Source organism: Panicum hallii, chromosome 1, assembly GCF_002211085.1.
Source record: "Panicum hallii strain FIL2 chromosome 1, PHallii_v3.1, whole genome shotgun sequence".
Lineage (NCBI taxonomy): Eukaryota > Viridiplantae > Streptophyta > Magnoliopsida > Poales > Poaceae > Panicum > Panicum hallii.
Genome location: NC_038042.1, coordinates 51,566,282 through 51,590,446, shown reverse-complemented (window position 1 = coordinate 51,590,446; position 24,165 = coordinate 51,566,282). Strand labels below are relative to the sequence as shown.

Genomic DNA, 24,165 nt, shown 5'->3' with positions numbered 1-24,165 from the left:
ATATATTATTATGCTTTCCAGTAAAGCTGGGCAGATGGTCTCTGATCTAAAAAAATGAAGGTAAGCATTTTTTTGATTTTGTTTTGAAATATTGTGTGTGAATAGAAATGACAGCGGCGTCCCTCAATATGCAATTAACGTTTGCCTTTTCACGTAACCAATCAATCGTCAAGATTAAACTAATGATGATTTTGGGGACGGTGGATTGTGCCACAAATACTAAATGCTTACATTGTGGCTAAATTTTCAATGCTAGAAGTGCTAATATATTTGCAAATAGAGGAAGTTATGTTTGATCGTGAGGAAAAAAGAGTAAGATAAACGCTATCAGTTAAACTAGCTCATGGTACCCATCGCACGAGACCGTGGGTGATTCTGGAGAACAAGCCGAGCGAGAGGCAGCAACGTAGCAGAAAACGAGATCGTCAAACAGCCAGCGAGCTACAGCTCTGCACGCCGCAAAACTGGATCCATATTCCATAGAGGCATAGAACAAATATACATCAGGCATCATTTTTTTTTTGATACCTCATTCTGTTGTGTACGACGAGGAAAGAAGACGCAAGAACCGCGAAAGACGGGACCGGCCCAAGAATTTCTTTGGACACGTCTCGAATTGCTCGCGGTCCACGTCCACGTCCACGTCCGCTCCCTGCGTCGTTGTGCGTTTTCCTTCCCTCCGACTCCAACGCCGCCGACTCCAAGCTCCGGCCGAACCAACAACCGCCGCAATCGGGCCACACCAAAATCCCCGCCGCAATCGCAGGCATGCCGCGGCCCCCGCCGCCGGGCCGCGGGGCCCCGGCCGCCAGGCGGCCGATGCGGGACTTCTTCGCCGCCTGGCTGGCCACCCTCCGCTCGCCGCTCCTCCCGCTGCTCCGCCGCGCGCTCTCCTCCTCGTCCGGCTCCTGGGACGACCCGCTCTCCTCCGCCGCCGCGGCCGTCGAGGACCACTTCCAGGCGCACTGGTCCGCGCTCGACGCCGCCGCGCGCCAGGACCCGGCGCAGGTCGTCGCCGCGGGGGACTGGCGCTCCCCGCTCGAGCTCCCCTTCCTGTGGCTCGGCGACGTCCACCCCTCCCTCCTCACCTCGCTCCTCCGCACGCTCTCGCCCTCGCCGCGGCTCCTCGCTGCCGCGGACCGCGTCGACCGCCGGATCCGCGTCGCCGTCCCCGCCGTCTCCGACCGCCTCCGCCGGGCCCAGGAGGCCTTCGTCGCTGCAGAGGTGTCCGGCGCCGCCGACGTGGAGGCGTTCCTGGAGGAGCTCAAGGGCGTCGCGCTCGAGGCCAATCGCCTCCGTCGGGGCGTTCTTTCGGAGCTCGTCGCCGCCGCCGGGGGTTACCAGGCGGCGCTCTACCTCGAGGCGCTATCGCGCTTTGTGCTATCCATGCACGACCCCGAGGTGCTCCGCCGCTTTGACCAGTGCCGTCCCTCGCCCGGTAGCTAGTCCCCCTTCTTGCTCCCCAGGTTCGTGGCGTTTCCTTTTCTGTTTCGTCACTTCTTTCGGTCGTGCAAAATCTTGGTTTCCGCATTGGCGGGATAGCAGGTCTATGTAAAAACTTATGAAGATAGTGTTTACGAGCACAATGTAGGTCCATGTAAGATATTTGAAGAAAATGCTGCAAAATATTGCGCAATGGTATCAATGAAGTTGTTATCTGTATAGTGTAATGCCAGTTTATCTACGACCTTATCATTTCCTGAAACCATCAATGAACTGTACAAGGGAATGGCATCGAGGTCCTTTGAATTTGGAGCAGAATTATGAGATAGGAAGTTTTTTTCTTTCTTTGAGGGATGACTTATGAATGTATTAGTTGTGTTGCTTACTTCGATGCCTACTTGGATATGCTTTAGCATTTGTTTCTCTGCGATTTTCATACTATTTTATATTGTGAGTACTTTAGGATCTTTGTTTGTGTAAGTGTACGGGTTATTTAAAGTTTGCTTGCGTGAATCTTTGTTTTGTGACGTTTAAAATTGACTTAAGCAGATAGTGAGTGACTTATACTTGGTGAAATTGCAGTGTGACCTCACAAGTAGCATCTTTTATGTCTAAAATTGAAATTTCATGCGCACTGGTTGCTTTATAGCGTCAATATTATTTTCTGTTTGTCCTTTGTCAATTAGTTTTAATTGCCCCTTCTGCACCTTTTACCTGGTTATGTTGAGCTGGAGTAAGTAATCTGGACATGCTTGCCACCTGCTAGATGAATAGATGGCGACTCACCATATCTTGGACAAATGTATCATGTGTAATCCAAACATAAAAGTGACAAACCACGAGATAATTTCACCAACAAACGATTAAAAAAGTGACGGCAGTGTTTCAATGTTGTCCTAGTTATTAGGTGTTGTTGTTTAAGTGCTTCTTTGTCCAGATCTATCAATTTGAATCTAAATATTATTACCTGTTTGATATATTGTTTCAATGCTCTAACATGTTAATGGTATTGTGAAACAATCATTTATGCTTCTGATGGCAGATGACTTAAGTGTGATTTATAGTATTTGATATTAATGCATGAATTGAAAATAGCCAGTTATCAGATTATCATAGGATCTAGAGGCTAGATTAGCCCCCTACTTCAGGATGCAGAGACTGGGGTTGGAACCCTGGCTGGTCCACCCACAACTCTAGCGAGGGTGGAACCACGTTTCCAGTTATCAGATTATCATCAATTGCATTTTGGCAGCTAGAACCTGTACTTGGTGAAGTTGTTGGTTTAGGGAATAACGGTTGCTTCTATGGTTCTACCCTAGTCATGTTTTGTAATTAAGCACATAATTCTACATTATCAATTGCGAAATTGTGGGGGCAAAAACTTTTCAGAATGAGCAATTTTATTAGAATCACGCCATTATCAGCTGAGCTGCACATTGTCTGTCCTACTCCATCAGCACACTATTGCCTGGGTTGCAACAGATCTGAAATGTAACATGCATCCTTAGATCTAGACTTTACATGCAAGACTTCCAATGGACCATCAAGCCACAGGGATTAATATATGATGAACCACATGTATAGATCTGCGCACAGGATGGTCTATACTTCATAGAGGATCCTCAGTAGAGCATGCATATGCACATGCAAATTAATCTAGAGAAAATTCTCCAAAGTTAAGGCAGTACAACCTTACCACCGCCACTTATATCTTTTGAAGTAGGAAGGATATTTGTCTGCTGTTTTTCATTGATACACAAGGCTTTATTGAGCCCAATCCTCATACATCTCCTTTTTAGGGAAAACACTCATAGGTTTTGCTTTGCTTTTGCATCATGAGCAATCGTAATTGTCAATTTTACTGTGCGGGTGATGATTGTTTTCAAGTCCTGCCTCCTGGTTAGGTTAACACAATTTGTAAGGTTGAGGACCTCAGCTAGTAATAATCTGGCATTCTGGTATAGATCTCGAACATAGATCGTTAAGAAATTAAGTTCTTTGACTTAAACTCTGCACTATGTCAAGTTAAAACAGTTAGATCACCAACTAAAGTGCCACGAAGAAAGACGTTCCTGATTCGTATGCCATGTTCATAGTATATTTTCTGCTTAGGAAGGTATTCACCTAGGACAGCACACATCACAAATAGCATTATTAGTGTACTTGTCGCTTCAATCAGGCGCACAGTAAAGTTGACAACCATGAAACATCTGACTGGACACAAGTAAATCTATAAAAAATTTGAAATATGCCCCTTGTCTTTGTCTTAAGAGAGGGGAGTATGGAAACCTTTAGGGAGGTACTCAAGCAACCTGTGAGCACCTAGTTTCAATTCCGGGTAGGAGGCCTCTCAACTAGAGGCTGTACCGAGTCATTGTTCGGTTCTCAAACTTTTCGATAAACCTAACCTAGCTCCATGGGATGAATACTTCCGCAGACAATTACCTTATCTTTAGAATCAACTGGAAAAGTTTTAGAATCAACTAGAAAATTAATCATCGGTGCTGATTCAATATTATAATACTGATTTCTTCAGATCTGGGTCAAACGAAAGCCATAGATATGTGCTTGTAAAAATCAACAGATAGTGGTAGTTTTAAGATGTAATGATGTATGCTTCCTTTCTATTCTTGCCGCTGGGCTAATTTTATCTGCATTAACCTGTAAGAACTATTTCTAAAGAATCTGGACCAGTTGTAGCATGCAGAACTTGGTTCACAAAGACTAGTAAGCACAGAACTCTATGCTTATGTGGTCCAAAGCAGCAAGGTTTCATAGCAGTGGAAGGAACATCGAAAGAATATGTACGCTGGTGGTCCAATGTAAGCTCAACGTGTGATGTACAGTAGTCTTATACTAAGTAAATAATGGAAGTCTGTGTTGGTTAGCATCAGGAACTTGTCATGGTCATAAAGAACAGTATCTTTACAGTTCTTCCATGTGACATGTGAACAGATCACTGCTAGGTTAGGTGATGGTCTCCAAAAGTGCACCCAAAGGTCCCGCTGTTTACATAGTAGATCCATTGGTAAAATGGAATAAAGCCCTCTGGGGTTCATGTAGTTCCAGTAATCCAGTCTGGCAGTTGCACATACAGGTGATTGTAACTTGTAAGTTTACAACAGATCTCGCTGAAGTAGTGTTCATGAGTTTGTGCTGTCCTCAAGGACAGAAATTTGCTCTCTTGGTTCAGACAAATTTATATGACTGTTCTTGGTGTTCCTTTCATTCATAAGTAACCAAGTTGGAGTGCATTCCTTTCAGATCAGTTTTCTTGAATCGACATTTCTGCCTGTAGACTGTGAAACTTCATGTCATAAACATTCTAACTAGTTGGTTTTTGTATTTTCCTCTGCATTTTTCCTCATAGCTGCACACTGTTAATGGTGTCTTCACAAGTTAGCCTGACAATCTGCATGTTTTCTTGAATCATGCACCAAAGATGCTTAGTTTTAACACCATGTTAAAGATTTTGGGTTCTTATCATTTCACATTATATAAGCGCATCAAAAAGGAAAATCCTCGGTATGCACATCTTGGTGTCAGGGCAAAGGAGGGATAAGCTGCACATTTGGGTTCTTTTCTGATCTGCCATGCTGCACCATTTGTCGTACAACCTAGCCTTGACTTTCAGTTCGAGCCATGAGCTTCCCTGGTAGTAAATCTCGCACCCGCATGCTGGTATAGTGCGATTCTGTTGCTTGTCGCTTGGGTTTGTTTGCAACCTGACAAGAGGAAACACCTGAACTCTGCATCGCATCTGTCTGTTTATTACAGGACATGTGGGGTTCGTAATTGTGATAAGGTACTCTAAGACAATACGGCCAAGAATCTTTGCTGGTTTTACTTGTTTAATCATCTATGCTCCGTACTTATCCGAATTACTACAGAACAAACAGATTTTCAAATGTACTTGTAAACTAATGAACTTGGCAATTACTGGTAGTATTTCCTGGCTAATCATATTCTCATTTGACTTGCTGGAGCATTGTCCTTTCAAGTTCTGGATGGTCATATTACTGTAGTAGTGCATATGGTGTTCCTATTTGATTCTGATATTCTTGTTGGTGGTCAGATTAATCTATGCTACAAGTAACTAGAGAAACAGTCAGTCAGTACATGTGGAGTGATGCGTGAATCTGATTTTAGAGTCCTATTGGCCACTTACTGACTGCTTGTGCCTGTTGATCATGCAGGCATCTTTGGGAAGCACGAGATGGGGTAGCAAGTGCTGGGCAGCGGCCAGCGAGGATCAAACCAAGAAGGCAAAGTATAATATTGTATGATACTCTTGCCAACAGTTAGATACAATCGGGTACAGATACAATGGCTGCTTCCCAACATGCAATTTTTCATATCTGATGCTCATGAGAGCTCATGTTCTTCTTCGCTTGTGTTTTGGCAGTGGCCAGTTGGGTGTTAGGTGGTGGTGAGCAACTCGAAAACGTTAGCAGCATCGTGCTGTGGGCAGCTGCGCCCTCGTGGATCAGACCTGGACTCCAATTTCCCCCAAGGAACCATGTCGCCAGCAGTGACGCTTCAGTACTATCAACCCTTATACGAAATTGACTTGATACCAAATCTTTCAGTGGACAACGAAAAACAAAAAAGGTGACTTATGAACGATGTTGCATGTTTGTTTACAAGGACATGCGTCAACATCTGCATGAAATTGGCTAGCCACCGACCAATTTACGTTGCAGTATTCCATTGAATTTTGTGCATATTTTTTATGGAGCAGAAGTTTCTTGGCACTGTTAACAGAGATACCTTATCTGATCTCTTGCATGGTCCCAGCGAAAGACTGTGTACATCAGTGACCTTCGAGAATTTGCAGTACACTTGACTTCCTCCTTATTGGCTCCATTTCGCCCGGACGATACCCGTGCTGGAGATGCATAAAAGTATTGTGGCAAGGCAGCATCATGTGCCCATCGGTTATGCTGTTCAATGCCTTGTTTATCTGCACAAGATTGCCATCAGCATTTGTTTATCTCATCTCCGTTCATCTGTTTTCCGGCAAGAACCGGCTGCTTTGGTGTCCGTGAGGCGCACTTGGCATCTCTTCCGTCAGTTTTCTCCACCCGGAATTAAAATTTCTCGCCGCGGCCTTCTCGCCGCCGAAGAGCCAAAGGCCCAAATCTGGCATCGCCCTGACGCACACAAGTTACAAGGAAGATACGCCTCCCCCGTTTCCCATCGAGCTCGCCGGCGAGTCGCGAGCCGTCGAACTCGGCCGGACAGTAGCATCCGCGACATCAGCCGCCGCAAGTTGGGAGCCATGGCGCTCCGAAAGACAGGCTACCGCAAGTTGCCGTCGTGCTCGAGGGCGACCACGTGCCTCGGACAGCTACCGGCGAGGGCCCTGTCGTGTATTCTTATGCCGATGTGCCGCGTTTCGCGGCGGTCGCGTCGGCGACGGCGACGGGGCGCCCGGCCTCCAGCGCTCGACGGGGAAGCCGTCGCGATACGGGGAGTAAAGCGCTAAAGCGAACGCGCCCAGACTGGTGAGCGTGACCGGGCCCGACGCGAGCGCCGGCCGCCGGCCACGGATGGCCGCCCGAAACGTGCGCGCGTACGGCGCGGAGCGACCGCGTCGCTGTCGCGCGGGGGGAGAGGAGGGGTCACCGGGGGTCAGGTCAGGAACCGTGGACGGGCGGGCCGGGTCGGCGGACCGCGAGGTGGTGGTGGTTTCCTCGCGCCCGCCCCCGCGGCCATGGCGGCGGGCCACGCCATGCCGAAGTGGCCGCGGGCGGGTGGTGAGGCCTCCACCGCGGCGGGGCCCGGCGGGGCGACGCTGATGCGACGCCAGCTCCACGCTGAGGAGGACGCGGCTGCGGTTGAGGGTGACGTGGGTTGCGTGGTCCTATTGTCAGAGGATGGGCGAGCCCGGGGGGCGCTTTTCTGGTGGGCCCCGCCTGGAGGCGGGCTACGCGTCGGTCCGGTGGGTGGTGCTGTGTGGTTGCTGGCAACTAGTTCCGCGAAAATGCTGGGCGCACGCCACGATCTTCCCTAGTGTGCGCCAACTGCTCTGATTAGTATCATTCGATCTGAAGAATTTGTATTGGGGTAACAGCTGCCATTTATTCACCACATTAATGGCACAAGGTACGATTTTCAAGTATTATGTGTTTTCCAGTTGCAATGAGTTATTATGTTTTAGTCATTTTTACAAAAATCTTGCATGTATTTTCATGATAGATGTAACTAAAGATTGAGAATGTAGAAGAATGTTCAAGTCCTTGTTTTATTTATTTGATAAATGTTGGTGTAGCTTATAGATCTAAAAAATAGTTTGAACGCTTAACCCCACATAGAAAACATGACATGCAGTTTGGCGTTACATGGAAATTGTATGATTTTTTCTAGTTACAAAACTGTATGACCCACACCTTTATGATACAATTATATAACTGCAAACAAGGACACATCATAATTGCATGTGCAAACTGCAAACTACTAATTTGGTGTAAGGAGGGCACACTCAAACAACATGTATATCGATATCTTTTTTTCATGTATTCATATTCAATGCAATATAAAAAAATATACTGTACAATGATAGTGTGGATATACTTTAGAGTTAGCATCTAGTAACTGAGACGTTACATAAAACCATCCCGTGCAAAAGAGGAGTTTTGCACCAGGGGCGGCACGCAGAATCGTGTGGACTCCAACCGAGGGTTCCTAACAAATATCCCGTAACAAAATATGCAGGCGTCATTGAATTCTTCAGAGATTTCTTCTCCCCGCTCTTCTATATATAGCCCTGGCATCGACGCCATTCTCCTCTCCTCCATCCTCCTCTTCCTCCTCTCTCGGGTCTCGGCGAATTGGATCGCGCATCTCGTGTTCATTTCAACTTTCAAGCCCTCCATTACATTAAGGTGTGCCTCTTTCGGCTATCTTCCTTTCCTTTGGTTGTGCGATATTTTTGCTCTGAACTTGATTGGAGTTCATTCATGTGTTTGCTTCTGCAAAATTTGTGCACAAAAGTGTAACGACTGAACTTCTGTGGCCCCTTCCTGGGAAACCAGAGATGCTTTCATTTCAGTTTGTGAGTCTACTTTGGCTCAATTGATTGATGGTTCTCAAGTAGGCCCGCAGGAAACATGTGAAATGCCGCAAAAATGTCCCAAATCTGAAAAATGCGTAAAAATATCTCTTGGTTAGAACTTGTAAGAGGCCCAGAAACAGTTCTTGGATCAAAGCAAGGACCCGTTTCTCGCTGAATCTGTCATTCCCCTCGTGGGGGCTGCTACTGGTCTGCTTCTGAATGACTGCATTCAGAGCATGTACTGGGTCATTCCCTTCTCTTGACCTGTTCCTTCCTTTACATTCCCCCTTCAAGTCTACTGGTCTAGTGGAGTATTCTTCTTGACCTCTTAAATTTGTCATGATATGAAATGCTGCACATGTCGTAGCATGGATGTATGTAGTATGATTTTTCATCGCGTATAAAAGACCTCTGCCCTTCTCAAACGAGCTGTTGTTTTCATTCTTCCGTGCACCTGTTCTCTGTCAAAAGAAATCAATGTCAACGTTCTTACCTAATATTCTGCAAGCAATTCGTGAAACATTTTCTCTCTCTAAAGATTTCCAAGATGACATTTTCTCAAAAAAAGATCCGTAGCATGACGTTCCTGTGCTTACATCACATCTTATTAGAACATACGGTTGACGTTCTTACAGTATATGCTTTCTATCACAACTTAATCATAGCGATGCAACTGCTCTTTCAAGGTTGGTAGCATCGGTTAAATTGCATAGTGAACACAGTGTTAGGTTTACCTACCATGCCTCTAGGTCAGAACACTCATCAAGACATTAATATAGCTATGGGCCCAAGCACACATGGCCTCAGTGATTAGGCGAACATGTCATTATGCTAACTCCTCTCTTTTGTCCTAAACTGTGTGTTTAGACACCCTTTTGAAATTTCAACCACTCATACACGTAAATGAAGTCTCATAAAACACTTTAGTATATTTCCCCTCAACAACACGTTTCCTATATCATTATACATTTAAGTTTTATTGTTGAGTCAAAAATGTGTATTTATAGGCGGTGCCAATGTCTCAAACAATAAATAAACAAATTTTTTTCTTGATCCGTGCAGTGGTTCTTTCTGAATATCAAATCGCAACAGAGCTGGGTTTTTATGGCCATCCCTATGAAGCAATCCGGATTCCTGGTATAGATGTTTCCTTGTTCTGAACATGAGAAGGTGCACAACATATCCTAAGCCACCTGTTCTTTCTCATATAAGGGATGCATTTTCTCTGACAATATCTTTTCTTCTCTGATTAGTTCTCAGGTATTCTGCTGTTGATGAACTGCCTCCACACCTGCAGTGACAAGAAAACGCTGAAGAAGTGGTTTTTCATCGACAAGACAGTAGGCTGAATTCAATAGAGAGAAAGAAACAACACTCGACACAGTTTTTTTCCTTGATTCATCCCCAATGGATATGAGCACCAGCTCACCTGTCATCACCGATCCGGTATCGATAAGCCCCCCACTGTTAGGAAGCTTGACGTCAAACCTGATGCCGTTTTCAGTCATGTCCGGAGGCTGCTCCAGTCCCGGCATGAACGTGAGCGCCAGTAGGCGTACGATCGAAGAGGTCCTTGTCAATGGCCTGTTGGATGCAATGAAATCCTCATCGCCGCGCAAGAAGCACAATCTTGCCTTCAGCCCGGGCGACTCACCTGACGAAGATCCTGCTTATACTGCATGGATGGTCAGTTACATTATACAGTTTGAGTGGCCTACTTCCTTCAGGCATGGATGCAATCATGCAAAATGTACTAATGGCTGACTTATTTTGCAGTCAAAATGCCCTTCTGCTCTGACGTTCTTCAAGCAGATAGTAGCCAATGCACAGGGCAGGAAGATTGCTGTGTTTTTGGATTACGACGGTACCTTATCACCTATAGTGGACGATCCCGACAAAGCATTTATGTCCCCCGCGGTAAATCAGAACAACCTGTTCCAAGTACTTAATTAGCATAACTTGATCATTGAACAACTGCTAATATTGTCCAAAAACCTACTCCTCAGATGAGAGCTGCTGTGAGAAATGTTGCAAAGTACTTCCCTACAGCAATTGTCAGCGGAAGATCCCGCAAGAAGGTACCAACGATATGTTTGCATATATTACTGTGCTAGTATCAAATTCCTAGTCATATGCAACTTATATATGACATCTGCTTTTGTTCCTCAATTACGTGCAGGTGTCTGAATTTGTAAAACTGAAGGAACTATACTATGCCGGAAGTCATGGGATGGACATAGTGACATCTGCAGCAGAACACAATACTGAAAAGGTGAGGCCTTCTTGCTCATAGCATAAATTCTACCTTTTGCCTATTCTGTTACTTCTACCCATAATACTTAGTTTTCTTACAATTCCTTGAATTCTACTTAGTTTTCTTACAATTCCTTGAATTCTACTTGCAGGGCAAAGAAGCCAATCTCTTCCAACCTGCTTTCGAGTTCCTTCCTATGATTGATGAGGTGTGTTTCTTTTATAACTACTGCAGCTAACAAACTGCGTTGGTATTGCTTACTTCAAATGGACAGTAGAAACTTAGCCATAAAAATGATCGCACTATTTGATTTGCGTGGAATTCTGTAACCGTTCCTGATGGGCACTCTATCAAATATTTGTACTATTACTGAGCCACATTTCTGCAACAGGTTTCCAAATCCCTCTTGGAGGCCACAAGTGGAATTGAAGGTGCGAATGTTGAGAACAACAAGTTCTGTGTATCTGTACATTACCGCAACGTAGCAGAGAAGGTGAAATTTTGCACCTCCAACTTTCTGAGCTCTTGCCTCTTTTCTTGTTAGCAAATTTACCTGACAGTTTTATGCGGTTGTTTTCAGGACTGGGAAGTGGTTGCACGACTCGTAAACGAAGTCTTGGAGGCCTTTCCTCGTCTCAAAGTGACCAATGGGCGAATGGTAGGAGGCTAGACTATTCTACTAGGGACTGTCACAAATCTCGATAATTCTTCCAAGATCTGATGTAAACCTTCCTATATTCTTCAGGTTTTAGAGGTTCGTCCAGTGATCGACTGGGACAAGGGAAAGGCCGTCGAGTTCCTGCTTCAATCGCTCGGCCTAAACGATTCTGAAAATGTGATCCCCATCTACATCGGAGACGATCGAACAGACGAAGACGCATTCAAGGTTGCTACATCTTCTGAATGAGCCTCTGCAGTTGTGCATCTCTCTCATGCTAGAGGCGTCTAAACTCTGAACCTTCTGTCTTGCTCTTGCCTCAGGTACTTCGAGAGCGGAACTGTGGATATGGAATACTAGTTTCGCAGGTGCCCAAGGACACCGAAGCCCTCTACTCGCTGAGAGACCCATCTGAAGTAATTTCCTCATCATCTCCTCAGTTTTTTCTTTGGTTTCATCCAACCTAGTCTGGTGATTCTAATCCGCGTTTGCTTGCCACACAGGTGATGGGGTTCCTCAATGCCTTGGTGAGATGGAAGAAGCACTCACTGTGACAAAACCGAACAATACGATTGATTGATCCGGAAGTCGTGAAAGTAACTGTAGTTCGTGCGGCGGCAATTTTGTAGAGTTGGACACAACGGGTGGCTCATTCTTTCATGTCTGTCATTGTTTTCTTTTGTTTGGTTCGTGTTCCTTGCCGCTGAGAAATGATCAGTGGTTGCCTCACCCTCCTGCAACTGTAATTTGTAAGCAAGAGGGGCCCCTTTTCCTGTTCAGTCTGGTGAATAAAACTGAGACGCTTAACTTTTTTACCTTGCCTTCTCCCTGCATTTGCCTCTGTCAGTGGCGTCCATTTGTTTACCAAGGTCACGTGACGTCGTCGTGCGTGCGTGTCTGAACTCAGAAGCATCGCGCATTTGATTTGAGCGTCGGGTGCTGATGCTCGCTGCTGTCCCAAGTTAAACTGAAACTGTAGTTGTTCCATGGGCCATGGCAAGCACCCTGCTGGTTAAATGGTAATCCACAGGCGATGAAAGATGAAAAAAAAACTGAATAGAGTACTTTGTTGTGAAATGATTCAGAGTTTTTTTTACATATTTTTTGAATCGAAATTGATTCGGAGTTGGACGCGCTCAGGACAAGCGTTTGCCGAATTTGATTCACCTTTGCCCCTACAGTTTGGCCCGTATTAATTATCCATAGCCGCCGTTGGATCAGTTGCTATCTACTCCAAGGATCACGATCCGACGGCGAGCGTTCCCTGTCGTTGCCTGCCGACCAGAGAAGGAATCGATCGAGCCGCGGCTGCCGGCCGTGTTCTCTTCCCTTCTCTCTTTCTCTTTCTCCCCCACCGCGCGTGTATTCACGCACGCCCAAACCTCATCATCCCAACCCAATTCCCACACGCCTGCTGCCGCCGACCCAAATCTAGTAGCACGGCCATCGCGGCTTCTGAGGCGGCAGCAGCGCTTCCGGCGATGGCCTCCTCCAACTCCAGCTCCGCCGCCGCAGCCACGGCCGCTGATGGGGGCGACGACCTCGATCAGCTCCTCGACAGCGCGCTCGACGACTTCACCAGCCTCGATCTCTCCGCCTCCGCCGCTCCGAAAAGGTACGGCCTCTGGTCCTTCCCCACGGAGTCGATAGCTGCTTCCGCTAGGTGCTCGAGCGAATCACTGATCCGGAGTATGTCTTACCGTGCAGCAGCGGCAGCGAGGCCTCCGCGTCGGCGTCGGGGTCAGGTGCCAAGGGGCCGGTGCTTGGGCTGGGGCTGGGGCTGCCTGACCCCAAGGCCCCGAAGCGGCGCGGGGCACAGCCGCCGCCCCAGCCGAGGGGCGTGTGCGCGTCTGAGGCGCTCGAGAAGCTCACGCGCGAGACGCGGGAAGCGGTGCGCGGGCTCGAGACGGCCACCGGGGGTGTCCCGTCGTTGGACGACGAGGCCATGATGGAGGAGTTCGTCAAGCAGTTCGAGGAGTTCGCAGGGGCGCAGGTACCAGTACCACCGTCGCCTTAGTCTCCCTGTTGAATTGAAAGTTGTTAGGTACCTACTGCTCAATTGCAGGCACAATTGTTGAATAGTTGTTTCGTTCAGGATAAAAAATATCATGTAGTTTGTTACTTAATACAAAAAGTGCATTGATACTACTGAACCATTGGATATTACATTGGAAGGTATTTTTAGACTACTTTTGATGTAAAAGTTTTGCTATGTTGAATTGAAGTTTTGGTATGCATGGAAGTTAGGGTGGGCATTACTGCTGACTGGTATGCAGAGATGTCTTTAGGTTTCTTATAAGACTCTTTACTTTAAACCCATGAAGGCAATGAAGGTTTTGTTTCTGAGCAGCACAAGCTGTAGGTTTCTTGTAAGACTCTTTACTTAGTCAGGTATTTGATAAATTGGGGAGTGTGATGGGCAAATGAATTTGTTAGCTGCACATCGGCAATTTGGTATCCATTAACTGATAAGTAGTTAGCCTTGATCCTATATGTAATGTATTCAATCGATTGTTGTATTTAACATGCATGAGTGTTGCTGAGACGTTTTAAGACAGCACAATTTAGAAAAGTATGTAACTTTATATGTGTGATGTTTTTTTTTCCTGCTGAATGTGCTGTTTACATGGAATCTAAAATGTTCTCGTGATATAGTTATTTCCTAGCAGTCAGCATAAGTGATATAGTAATTTCCTAGCAGTCAGCATAAGTGATTCAGAAAAGAAAAACTCCAGTTTCTGTTACTTATTGTACTACAGGATCTGCGGTCTGCCTTTGATTTGATTGAATTATTAGACATTTCACTTATTTTTATCTAGTACTACTGTTTGAGGTTAAAGCATAATTAATTTGCAGAACAATAATTTCACAAGACCATACTACTATATTTTATGGTCATGGTTCCTGAAAACCACTATTTCCTTGATTAGTTGGCCATTGTGATTGATCCCAGATTTTATGGTCATAATGTTTCATAGAACCCCACCCCAATTTAGTCCCTTTAGTTAAAGCTCATTGGCCACCCCAATTGCTTGTCAATCCATTCTGTTGACCAGGAGGTGACTTTATGAAATTCTTTGACCATAATACACTGGGATTAAGTTCCACTAGCTAAAAGACTCGAGTTTTTCTTCAACTACAAGTATGAAACCTGTGGTTTACTGATTTACTCCATTTTTCACTTTGCGCCTGTACACTTAAACTAATAATTTTCTTTTATCATCAACAGGATATGGACTCTATTGTTGAAACAATGATGCAGCAACTTTTGTCCAAGGAAATTCTTCATGAGCCTATGAAAGATATTGTGGAAAAATATCCAAAATGGCTGGAGGATAACAAAGATAAAATAAGCAAAGAAGAATATGAGCGTTACAACAATCAGCTCGAACTCATGGTGAAGCTTATTGAGGTCTATGAAAATGATCCTGAGAACATGACTAAGATTTTTGACATCATGCAAAACATGCAAGAATGTGGTCAGCCCCCCAGTGATCTTGTTCAAGATATTGTACCTGATCTGGACCTGAGCAAGTTGGGACAGCTGTGAGTTTATTTTTATCTTTCCAGTAAACCATTCTGCCTTTAATTTCATATGCATGTTCATGCCAATCGAAGTCTATATAAAAAAAGGCTTCTAGGATAATTTTTTCTGTTTTAAAACATGGCCGAGCATGCATTTTCTGGATAAATCTTGAATTTTGTGTCCAATAATTTTTGGCAACATGCTGGTTTGTCCAAGCAAAAATATTATCCCTGACTTTTCTCTAGATATATTCATGCCTCTACAGTTTAGTTTTTTTTTGCTGTTATTACTGAAGAAGTGGAGGAGACCGTGGGAAAAAAACAAATAGTTTGAAATATTATTAAGACCTGTGGTTAAAAAGAAGTTTATGAAGAACTCAATGTTGCTCTGATAATTCACTGTGATATAATTTGACTTGCTTTTTATCCTTTATCCTCAGTAGGTGGTAATTCTTAGTCATCTGCCTTTGCAAATATGAAATATCATTTTATTAGCCAATATTAACTGTATAACTATTAGCATTGCCCTGTATTGACAATTGGGCCATATGAGCAAATTCTGTAGCTCCTAGAAAGCTGGGTGATGCAAACAAAATGGCATGTCTGGATTATTGTAGTTGAACATAGATTTCACTTTAATGTGTTTGAAAAGAGAAAGAAACTGCCTTCTCCAGTTTACTGTTTGAAACTGAGAATAGCTGCCTTATAGATTATGTTACCATTTTTCCATCAGTTGGTGGTTATATATTTTTGGCCATTGCTTTTAAATATGAAATATTCTTTTGCTATTTCGTGATTGTACTAATGCCCAATTAGTGGTGGTGGTGACTTGCAATATGAACAAGTCATGTAGCACATGGCAAGTTGAATATTGGTGGTTCAGACGATTATAGTTGAGCATCAATTATACTTTAATGTTTGGAAGAGCAGTAAACTATTTTGTCATTTCCATAGCAACATTTGAAAAGAAGAGCAGCTGTCTTGCAGGTTAGGTGGCCATTCACAAAGTAAGATTTTAGTATTTTTAGATAACTTTTAGCTTAACTTGAATTTCGTCTGTGTTGTATTGTAACTATAATTTGCGTGCTGTTGCACTACATTCATAGAGTAGATGGTTTGCCTTGTGGTATCATATTCATTCTTTTTTTTTTAATCTGATCCAATTCATTCCTGCATAAGATATATGGTATGCATCGGATTTGCATCACATGTCTGACTATTTAGGGTTTCCACTGTATTACAGGTCTCCTGAGATGCTTGAATCAGCGCCAAATTGTTGTGTAATGTGATGAATGAAGAATTCTATTTTGGATGCAAATTCCATGGAGGTTTTTTTTTTTTTACATCTACGAGCCCCCCTTTGGCTTCTGTAGCTTGAAGATAATTTTCATCTGGATAATGTGTAAAGCCTCACAGTTGTATAATGATTTAAGTGTTATTTATATGATTCTTAAGTGGAAGCTATATTCTTTCCCGTCGATGTACTGTAATACCCCCTCCGCGCCTACCAAGTTGAAATTTGTTGATAAGACCTGTTTTGAATTTTACTTATATGCCCCTCTGATTTAAGGGTGTTCGGAACAGCAGCAGCTGCTACAGCGGCTGCAGCCATTCAGTAGCTAGAATATAAGATGGTTTGTTTTGCAAAGTATCTCTGCAACGTTCTATTTTATTTCAGAAAGGACGGCTTGAGCTAGTTGTTTTTAGTTGGTTGTATGAGTACTTTTCACCCCCTCATAGTTCTTTACAGCATACTAACTCTGATATGTTTGAATCTAAAAAAAACTCTGATATGTTTGCAACTACTGCCTCCGATCCCAAATGTAAGCCAATTTAGATTTGTCTAAAGCAAATCATTTGTAAATTCGGTCATCCATGGCTACAAATTCATATAAGTTGACGCTACAAGCTTACTGATGCTAGTAGACTCTTCATGGAACATATCTACACAGGTATCGTCAGACAACGTGCCATATTCAAGACCGGGTCCATGACTCCATGTCCGTGCATAATGTACTTAAACTTCCGAGGGGTAATCGCTACTAATGTAGACAACACTAACGTTTACATATGTGTTTTCATTTTTTTTAAAAAAAATCTTGTTACGATACGTCTGCTAGTGCTCAGGTTTGCTGTGCGCGTGCTTCGCATGGGAGCAAAACGCCAGCAATAGCATACGCGCCGTGCTGTCTGCTGTGCATAAAAGCAAGCACAGCACAGGGCATGGCATCCCTAGCCATCCCCGCAAAATGGAGCTCGGCGTGCGGCTTCGTAGCTGCCAGCCGCCTCCGAACACCAGCCAACCGCCGCCTACAGCGATCAGCTTCGGAACCTGGCCGCGCTCCAGCCACCTCGCCGTTCTCCGTGGCCGGCCGTGTCCGCGTCCCCGCCGCGCCAGGGCTCCGCGGGTCGCTGCCCCGGACTCCCGCCCCCTCGAGACCATCCGCGCCGACAGCGTCGGTCAGGGCACGAAGCTGAGGTTCGCCCGTGTCCCCTGTCGTGCACTCGTGCGTGCGTTCGTCCGTGTTGCTTTCTTGGGATGGAAGGGCATTAATGCGACGCGTGCAGGGGGGACAAGTTCTTCCCTGTGGAGATGACGGTGCGCGACTGCGAGCTTGACCACTACGGGGTCGTCAACAACGCTGTCTACGCCGACTACATCGAAAAAGGTAAACCGTGAACGGTAGGGTCGATGACGATAGATGGTATTGGACTGTGTACTGCAGTACTGGTATGGGTTTTGCATGCTCTTTTTTACGAGCTCGATGGTACTGGCCGGTCAGCTCGGGAAGAGGTGGCTTCCAGCCTTGGCATCAGCAGGTGCTCGATCGCGAGCACGGGCAACGCCATGGCAGTCTCCGACCTGAAGCTCAACTACCTCGCGCCTCTCAAGGTACGCGTCGACGACGACGACCCGGGCAGAAGGATGCCGATCTACTTGCCGTTGTTAGTGTGTCTATCTCATCAGGTTATGTACCACACGCTTAATTTGTTAATATTCTCCAGCGCGGCGCCAGGTTCGTCGTTATGGTGAGGGTCGAGATCAAGGGCGCGCGGATGCTCGTCGAGCACTTCATCGAGACGCTGCCGGAACGCAAGGTATCTGTATATATGCACGCGTACACCCTGTGACGATTCCTCTATTCCAAATTTGGTCGTTTTGTATATATACTTACGAATGCAAGTTATATTTATTTTAGATCATTGAATCCTAAAAATTTGATAAAATATATATGTAATTAATTTAGAAGGATAAATGAACTAGGATGGTATATATTATTATAATTACTTAGTTGAGCCATAAAATACTATTGGGTGTGCAGCTGGTCCTGGAGGCGACGGCCACCGTGGTGTGCCTGAACAAGCACTACCGCCCGACGCGCGTGTTCCCGGAGGTGGCGTCGAAGGTGCTGCGCTTCTTCTCGTCCTAGCTACGATACATACCAAGGACTGATGCCAACCGATCGACGCCGTAGTAGATATGCGTGATCTCGTACTTTCTGTACGTACTACGTGCTCTCGACGAGCGATCCCCGCCCAGTGTATAGTAGAAGCCTGGAAGGCTCTGTTTAATCGATGTGGAGTCATAAGAGATCACCAGCAAAAGAACCGTCACTGCCTGTGTGTCTCCGTCAGCAGCGGCGGGTTTCCTTAATAAGCAGTGGCTGTCGTCTACCGATGTGCGATGGTCGATGGGCGACGCGACATTCAATTAAACGCGATGCAACCCAAAGGCTGAAATGCGTGGCCGATGCGCGATCCATTTAGCAGCGAACTCATTGCAGGGAGGCACCGATTTCCTTGCAGGCTGCTACAAGGTGGGGGACAGGGCGAAACGCCTCCATCAGGCGACTCGTTTGCCAAGACAAGACGGAGCGCCTCAACCGTGCACAGCCCCATCAGCAGCGGTGGATTTCTCATGGGCGGAAAACGTACGCGAGATGCCATGCCAGCGTGCGGCGTGCCCAGCTGCGCACGCGCGACCTTAATTCGTTGGTGTCAGCTCAGCTGCGTCCAAACGCCAATCAACCGCCACCACCTTCGGGGACCGGTGCCGGAGCTTGGGCTCCGCTCCAGCCACTCCCCCGGCCGCGGTTCTCCGATCCTTGGCCGGGCGCGGGGGGCATCCAGCAGACATCGCCTCCGAAACGCAGCTCTCGTCTGTCCTCCTCAGCTGGCTCCTGCGCGCTCCCACCTCACCGTTAGTTGTTCCCTCCGAGGAGAGGAATTAGAAAGCAACGGCAGCATTCCTATCCCCCCGGATGGGCTCTGCCTCATTATTTTTACGGCCCAAGAAGCTGTTGGTGCAATCCAATGGCCTGCCGCAACTTCGCACAGATGGGCCGTGATCCCAGTACGGCCCGTCAGTCACCCGGCCCATCTGAGCCTGGGAGTTCCATCCCGATAATATATGGCCCGCATGAAATGGGCTACCCTCGGGCTCGGGCGGAGCCGCCGGATAGAGAGAGTTGGCAAACACGATCGGTTCGCCGCGTTGCAAGGCTGTGCTACCAAAAAAATCCGGGCTGCGAGTCCTGGCCCCTCTCAGCACGTTTCCTTTTTTATAGAGAAAAAAAGATTCCCCAAAAAATGAAAGAAATTGTTGGTCCTTCCGAAGCTCGATTGACGACCTGCTACAAGAAAACACCGGCCTAATCGAAGCCGTCGCCGGAAAGGCCTGTGTTATTCTACTCCGATCTTCACAGCTAGCTGGAGTGTGAATGTCTGATCGATGATCCTGCCCAGCAGAAAAGACGAACAGCCTCATCCTTACATATATCCGAGTCTCGTAACTGACGATTGGCTGCCACGGCTGAAAGAGAGTGCGCATGCATGTATGCATGTTTCCCTGTGCTCTTGCTGCCTTCGATGGATTCCGAGCGTGCCAATCCCAGATGCAAATAGCATCGCCTGGCCTGTACTTTTTTTAAAAAAAATTCAAATTGAACACGCTGTCCGATCGGCGCGCCTCGGCCTCGTGCAGAATCTATGCAGCTCCTGCTCCCACTAGGTGCAGCCATGGAAGTATCTGCTAGATCTGACGCGACATCTTCGCTTGCAAGTTGCCACGGATGCAGTAGCTCTTGTGCGCCACGGTCTATATATATAAGAGGGAGGCGACGATCGAGTCGACGGGATCGGAGCTGGCTGAGGATCGGAAGACAGGCATCGGGCGCGGCGCGATGGAGTTCTGCGCGCAGCAGCGTTTCAATCCGCCGCCTCCGAACACCGAACAACCGCCGGCGAGCGCGGCTTGGCCTGCTCGCTCCGGCCGCCCCGCCACCGCTGGTCGCTTCGGCCGGTCTTCACGCCCAAGCCAGGCGCTGCAGGTCGCCGCCACCACGAACGCTCGTCCCTCTGAAGTCGTCTGCACCAAGAACACCATCATCCAGGACACGAAATTACCAAGGTTATATCGTCGCATTCTCCTGCAGGTCACCCAACTGGGAATTCAACAGGTGTACATGTACGGATCTTACTTTGATCTCTTTGGTGCCAACTATAGGGAAGGTAAATTTTTCGAGTTGGAGATGACGGTCCGCGACTGCGAGCTCGACGAGTACGGGGTTGTCAACAATGCCGTGTATGCTGCTTACATCGAAACAGGTCTGCTTCCATCGACCGACAGCTGAATTACGAGCTTGATGGATGGGTCATATTTTTTTGGTCGTTATTCATTTCCTGCCTTGATCCATGCTGGTATAACTAACCAGCTCGGCAGGAGATGATTGCAAGTCTCGGCGTGTGCACGGGCTCGATCGCGCGCGCAGGCCGCGCCATGGCGCTCTCCGAGCTCAACGTCAAGTACTTCGCGCCTCTAAAGGTACACGACGCATTGCAAGCGAATGGTACTAGCTATCTTTTTTTTTGTCAATGAATTTACCACGCTTTGCGTGCTGCATGCGTTCTTGAAACGGGGTGTATTCTTCAGCGCGGCGCCAAGTTCGTGGTCATGGTGAGGGTTGTCGGGATCAGGGGTGTGCGGATGCTCATGGAGCACCTGATCGCGACGCTGCCGGAGCGTAAGGTACGTACGTCGCTAGCCGTGCCACCGGTGATAGTAGTCACACGATGCAAACATCTCCTCAAGCACACGATCGAGAACGCTTATATATATGGCCGCATGCAGCAGCTCGTGCTAGAAGCGATGGCCACCGTCGTCTGCCTCAACGAAGACTACCGTCCGACTCGCATGTTCCCGGAGATGGCGAATCTGCTGCACTTCTTCTCTCATCCTAACTAGGATCGATCATGCACTGACGTACGGCAAAGCTGCTTGATCTGCTGTTAATAAAGGAGTGCAAACTGGTTCCCGGCTCTCTTTTAACCCTTCAATAAATACATAAAACCATATTCTGAGCACAAGAAAAGCATTATGAGAAAAAAAATATAGCATCTTCCGCAAAATTTTAGCTTATTAACTTCAGGTGTTTGAGATTAGTGCTATAGTAGATTGATGTCTGAGATGAAAGGAGGAACAAACTATAACCAACCATGTGGATACCATGTTGTACTATTTGATTGGAGGGGATGCCCGGAAGATTAATTATTTTAGGTCTACTTGAAATGAATTTTTGTACATACAATTGTGTTCAGGGACAAAAAAAAGTGATGGAATAAGTTTTCAGTTTTCATGTATTCAGGTTCTTCAACTATGTTACGTGTTTATAAGAAGATACCTCTTGATGTCTATTGAAAGCTATCCATTCCTATTTTTTCGTTAAGTTCTTTTATTTGGGAGCATGGTTATTATAAATTGCTCACTGAAAGGGTTTGCAGTGTAGTGGTTACAATGCTTTAGTAGCAACTTCAAGTCCTAGTTTTGACTTCTTGTAGAAGCAAATTTGCTGGTCAAAAACTCTCTCTCACTGGCATAGCTGGGTTCAGGAGGTTTTTCGACTGGGAACGGAAAACATCTTTTTTCTAAAGAAAGTTGTGGAACCGGTCTTACCCACCAATCAGGATTTTTTTATTAATTTATCGGAAAATGATCTAGACTATGGGAGTGGATCGATCGCCCCATGCAAAAGGCATGACCTGCTATACTTTTTAGAGAATAAAAAAGTTCACGAGAAAATGAGTACGTGGAATCCAATTGGCCCTTGCTCCCGTACGAGAAAATGCTGTACAATCGAACCTCAACCTATCGCTAGCTACCAAGCACTGCCAAGAGGACGGGACGCAACTAAATGGACACTTCTCTACTCCTACCGCAGTCTACAGCCGTGTAATACGCGCATGCGTGCTTGGCGTGGCAACGTAATTGTACCTCGAACACGCGATCCATACAAGAGCAAGGGACGAGCCGAGCCAGGACCACACAACACATAAATGATACGCACAGCACAAATACACAATGGTGTTCAGCATGCAGCAACCATTCAATAATCTGCTTCCTCCGACCACCAAACAACCACCATCACCGGCGGCGAGCGCCGGAGCAGCCAAAGGTTACAGGCCTCGCTCCGGACACCTTGCCGCTGATCTCCTTGGCCGGCCATGCCCGCGCCGTCGTGCGACGAGGGCAGTGCGGGCCGCTGTCCCGACGAACTCTAATAGCTCTGAATTCATCTGCGTCAAGAACAACACCATCCAGGACACAAAATTACCAAGGTGCAGCTAGCGTTGTCCCTTCAGCTAAGTAGAACTCTAGGTATTCGATCGGTGCAGTGTCTGATGATTTTGATCTTTGTTGCGAAATCTAGAGAGGGCAAGTTCTTCGAAGTGGAGATGGCTGTCCGTGACTGTGAGCTCGACAAGTACGGGGTTGTCAGCAGTGCCGTGCTTGCTGCCTTCATGGAAACAGGTCAGCTACTACCATAGAGCAACAGTTGCATACGGAATGGACGATTACGTTGTGTCGCGTGAGCTGCTGAGTTTGAGCCAGTTCCTGTCTTGGTCCATGCATGTCAACCAACTAGCTCGTCAAGAGATGCTCACAAGCCTAGGCGTCCCCACGGGGTCGATCGCCCGCGCAGGCCGTGCCCTGGCGGTCTCCAAGTTGACCGTCAAGTACATGGCGCCACTAAAGGTAAACGCTTGCACGCAGGCATGCATGTGATCATCTGAGACCGGCCAGATAATTTTGCTTACTTTTCATCATCAACTTAAAATGATGTCGATCCTCCAGTCCGGCGCCAAGTTCGTTGTCATGGTGAGGGTCGTCCAGATCAAGGGCGTCCGGATGCTCACGGAGCACTTGATCGCGACGCTGCCCGACCATGAGGTACGGCTCACATGTATACTTGATGATCATTGGGTAGTAGTTAGTACACCAACTGACACCTCATAACTTCTATGCGTATTGCAAATTAACAATGTTTTTTATACCATGTATGTCAGAAAAAAAGGATGAATGAGCTAGCACCTCTTTGTAATGCAAATAGAAATCTGCTTGGTAGAGCATCTCTAGCAAATTTCCATTTTCCAATCCAACTATCATATCAAAAGCGTTCGTACAAATAGTACATATTCTCTTTCTTTCTTTTTTTTCCAATAATTATTGGGACAAACTAATAATTCGCCCGCAGGACCCGAACTCTCCCCAAATAAAGAAGTAGTTGGTACTCTCCCAATACACAGTAGATGGATTGAAATGGGATTTTGGAAAAATGCAGAAGCAACTCCCTCGTAACCATGAAAAAATATTATGACACCCCAATTAGTTGGTTATCAGAAATTTATTAAGGGACTGTGGGTACGTTGAGATTTGTTAAGCAGCACGTTATCCTGGCCTAGCACATTGGTTCTGTTCAGAATCTTTGCTAAAAACTACAATTCTTTGCAATTCATTTATGTTTTGTACATCTGAATAACTGAAGCAATGCAACTTAATTTGCAGTGATCATCCCCACTATTGTATATTCAGTAGTCTTTTTAATCACTTGCAGCTTGTTTCAGAAGCTATGGCCACCATCGTCTGCCTCAACAAAGACTACCGGCCGACTCGCATGTTCCCGGAAATGGCGAAGCTACTGCACGTCTTCTCTCCTAACTAGGATCAATCATGGCATATGCTGCTGTAGGCTTCATATATGGACCTCTGTGTCTGGTTATAAATATGCCGTGTTGGTTTCTGGAACAAAAAAATAAAACAGCTCTTAATTTGGATGACTCGATCCATCCAAATTGGTAAGGAAGTGCAGAATGGTGCCTGACGACTCTCGTTGGTTCAATTAAGGGCACTTGTTTTCTAAAATGTTGAACTAAGAGGGACGATAGAGACAC

General features: G+C 46.2%; 6 protein-coding genes across 8 annotated transcripts; all 6 read left to right on the top strand.

Moving 5' to 3' along the window:
• Nucleotides 1-642: 642 nt before the first annotated feature.
• On the top strand, nt 643-6,322 carry LOC112901110 (protein INAPERTURATE POLLEN1). Its single transcript, XM_025969947.1, has 3 exons — nt 643-1,466; nt 5,640-5,758; nt 5,849-6,322. The coding sequence occupies exon 1, from the start codon at nt 769-771 to the stop codon at nt 1,444-1,446; it is 678 nt and encodes a 225-aa protein (XP_025825732.1). The 5' UTR covers nt 643-768; the 3' UTR covers nt 1,447-1,466; nt 5,640-5,758; nt 5,849-6,322.
• A 1,873-nt stretch (nt 6,323-8,195) lies between these two features.
• Nucleotides 8,196-12,227, top strand: LOC112875771 (probable trehalose-phosphate phosphatase 1). Of its 2 annotated transcripts, none has more exons than XM_025939752.1 (12): nt 8,196-8,330; nt 9,563-9,670; nt 9,761-10,186; nt 10,277-10,417; nt 10,507-10,578; nt 10,680-10,772; nt 10,906-10,962; nt 11,146-11,247; nt 11,335-11,412; nt 11,500-11,640; nt 11,736-11,828; nt 11,916-12,227. In XM_025939752.1, the coding sequence occupies exons 3-12, from the start codon at nt 9,908-9,910 to the stop codon at nt 11,964-11,966; spliced, it is 1,107 nt and encodes a 368-aa protein (XP_025795537.1). In that variant the 5' UTR covers nt 8,196-8,330; nt 9,563-9,670; nt 9,761-9,907; the 3' UTR covers nt 11,967-12,227. The 2 variants fall into 2 exon arrangements, with proteins under 2 accessions (XP_025795537.1, XP_025795529.1); XM_025939744.1 differs by having other exon boundaries at nt 9,754-10,186.
• A 509-nt stretch (nt 12,228-12,736) lies between these two features.
• On the top strand, nt 12,737-16,466 carry LOC112875102 (peroxisome biogenesis protein 19-1-like). 2 transcript variants are annotated; one of them, XM_025938824.1, is made up of 4 exons: nt 12,737-13,027; nt 13,123-13,405; nt 14,642-14,958; nt 16,181-16,466. In XM_025938824.1, the coding sequence occupies exons 1-4, from the start codon at nt 12,894-12,896 to the stop codon at nt 16,224-16,226; spliced, it is 780 nt and encodes a 259-aa protein (XP_025794609.1). In that variant the 5' UTR covers nt 12,737-12,893; the 3' UTR covers nt 16,227-16,466. The 2 variants fall into 2 exon arrangements, with proteins under 2 accessions (XP_025794609.1, XP_025794601.1); XM_025938816.1 differs by having other exon boundaries at nt 12,738-13,027; nt 13,120-13,405.
• A 715-nt stretch (nt 16,467-17,181) lies between these two features.
• On the top strand, nt 17,182-18,552 carry LOC112876562 (acyl-acyl carrier protein thioesterase ATL4, chloroplastic-like). The gene is made up of 5 exons (XM_025940696.1): nt 17,182-17,416; nt 17,506-17,606; nt 17,721-17,830; nt 17,944-18,036; nt 18,261-18,552. Exons 1-5 carry the CDS (start codon nt 17,187-17,189, stop codon nt 18,366-18,368), a joined length of 642 nt encoding a protein of 213 aa, XP_025796481.1. The 5' UTR covers nt 17,182-17,186; the 3' UTR covers nt 18,369-18,552.
• A 1,568-nt stretch (nt 18,553-20,120) lies between these two features.
• Nucleotides 20,121-21,181, top strand: LOC112898392 (acyl-acyl carrier protein thioesterase ATL3, chloroplastic-like). Its single transcript, XM_025966718.1, has 4 exons — nt 20,121-20,544; nt 20,652-20,761; nt 20,870-20,965; nt 21,071-21,181. The coding sequence occupies exons 1-4, from the start codon at nt 20,121-20,123 to the stop codon at nt 21,179-21,181; spliced, it is 741 nt and encodes a 246-aa protein (XP_025822503.1).
• A 1,119-nt stretch (nt 21,182-22,300) lies between these two features.
• Nucleotides 22,301-23,944, top strand: LOC112903221 (acyl-acyl carrier protein thioesterase ATL4, chloroplastic-like). Its single transcript, XM_025972486.1, has 5 exons — nt 22,301-22,551; nt 22,644-22,744; nt 22,860-22,969; nt 23,069-23,164; nt 23,829-23,944. The coding sequence occupies exons 1-5, from the start codon at nt 22,307-22,309 to the stop codon at nt 23,934-23,936; spliced, it is 660 nt and encodes a 219-aa protein (XP_025828271.1). The 5' UTR covers nt 22,301-22,306; the 3' UTR covers nt 23,937-23,944.
• The last annotated feature ends 221 nt before the right edge of the window (nt 23,945-24,165 follow it).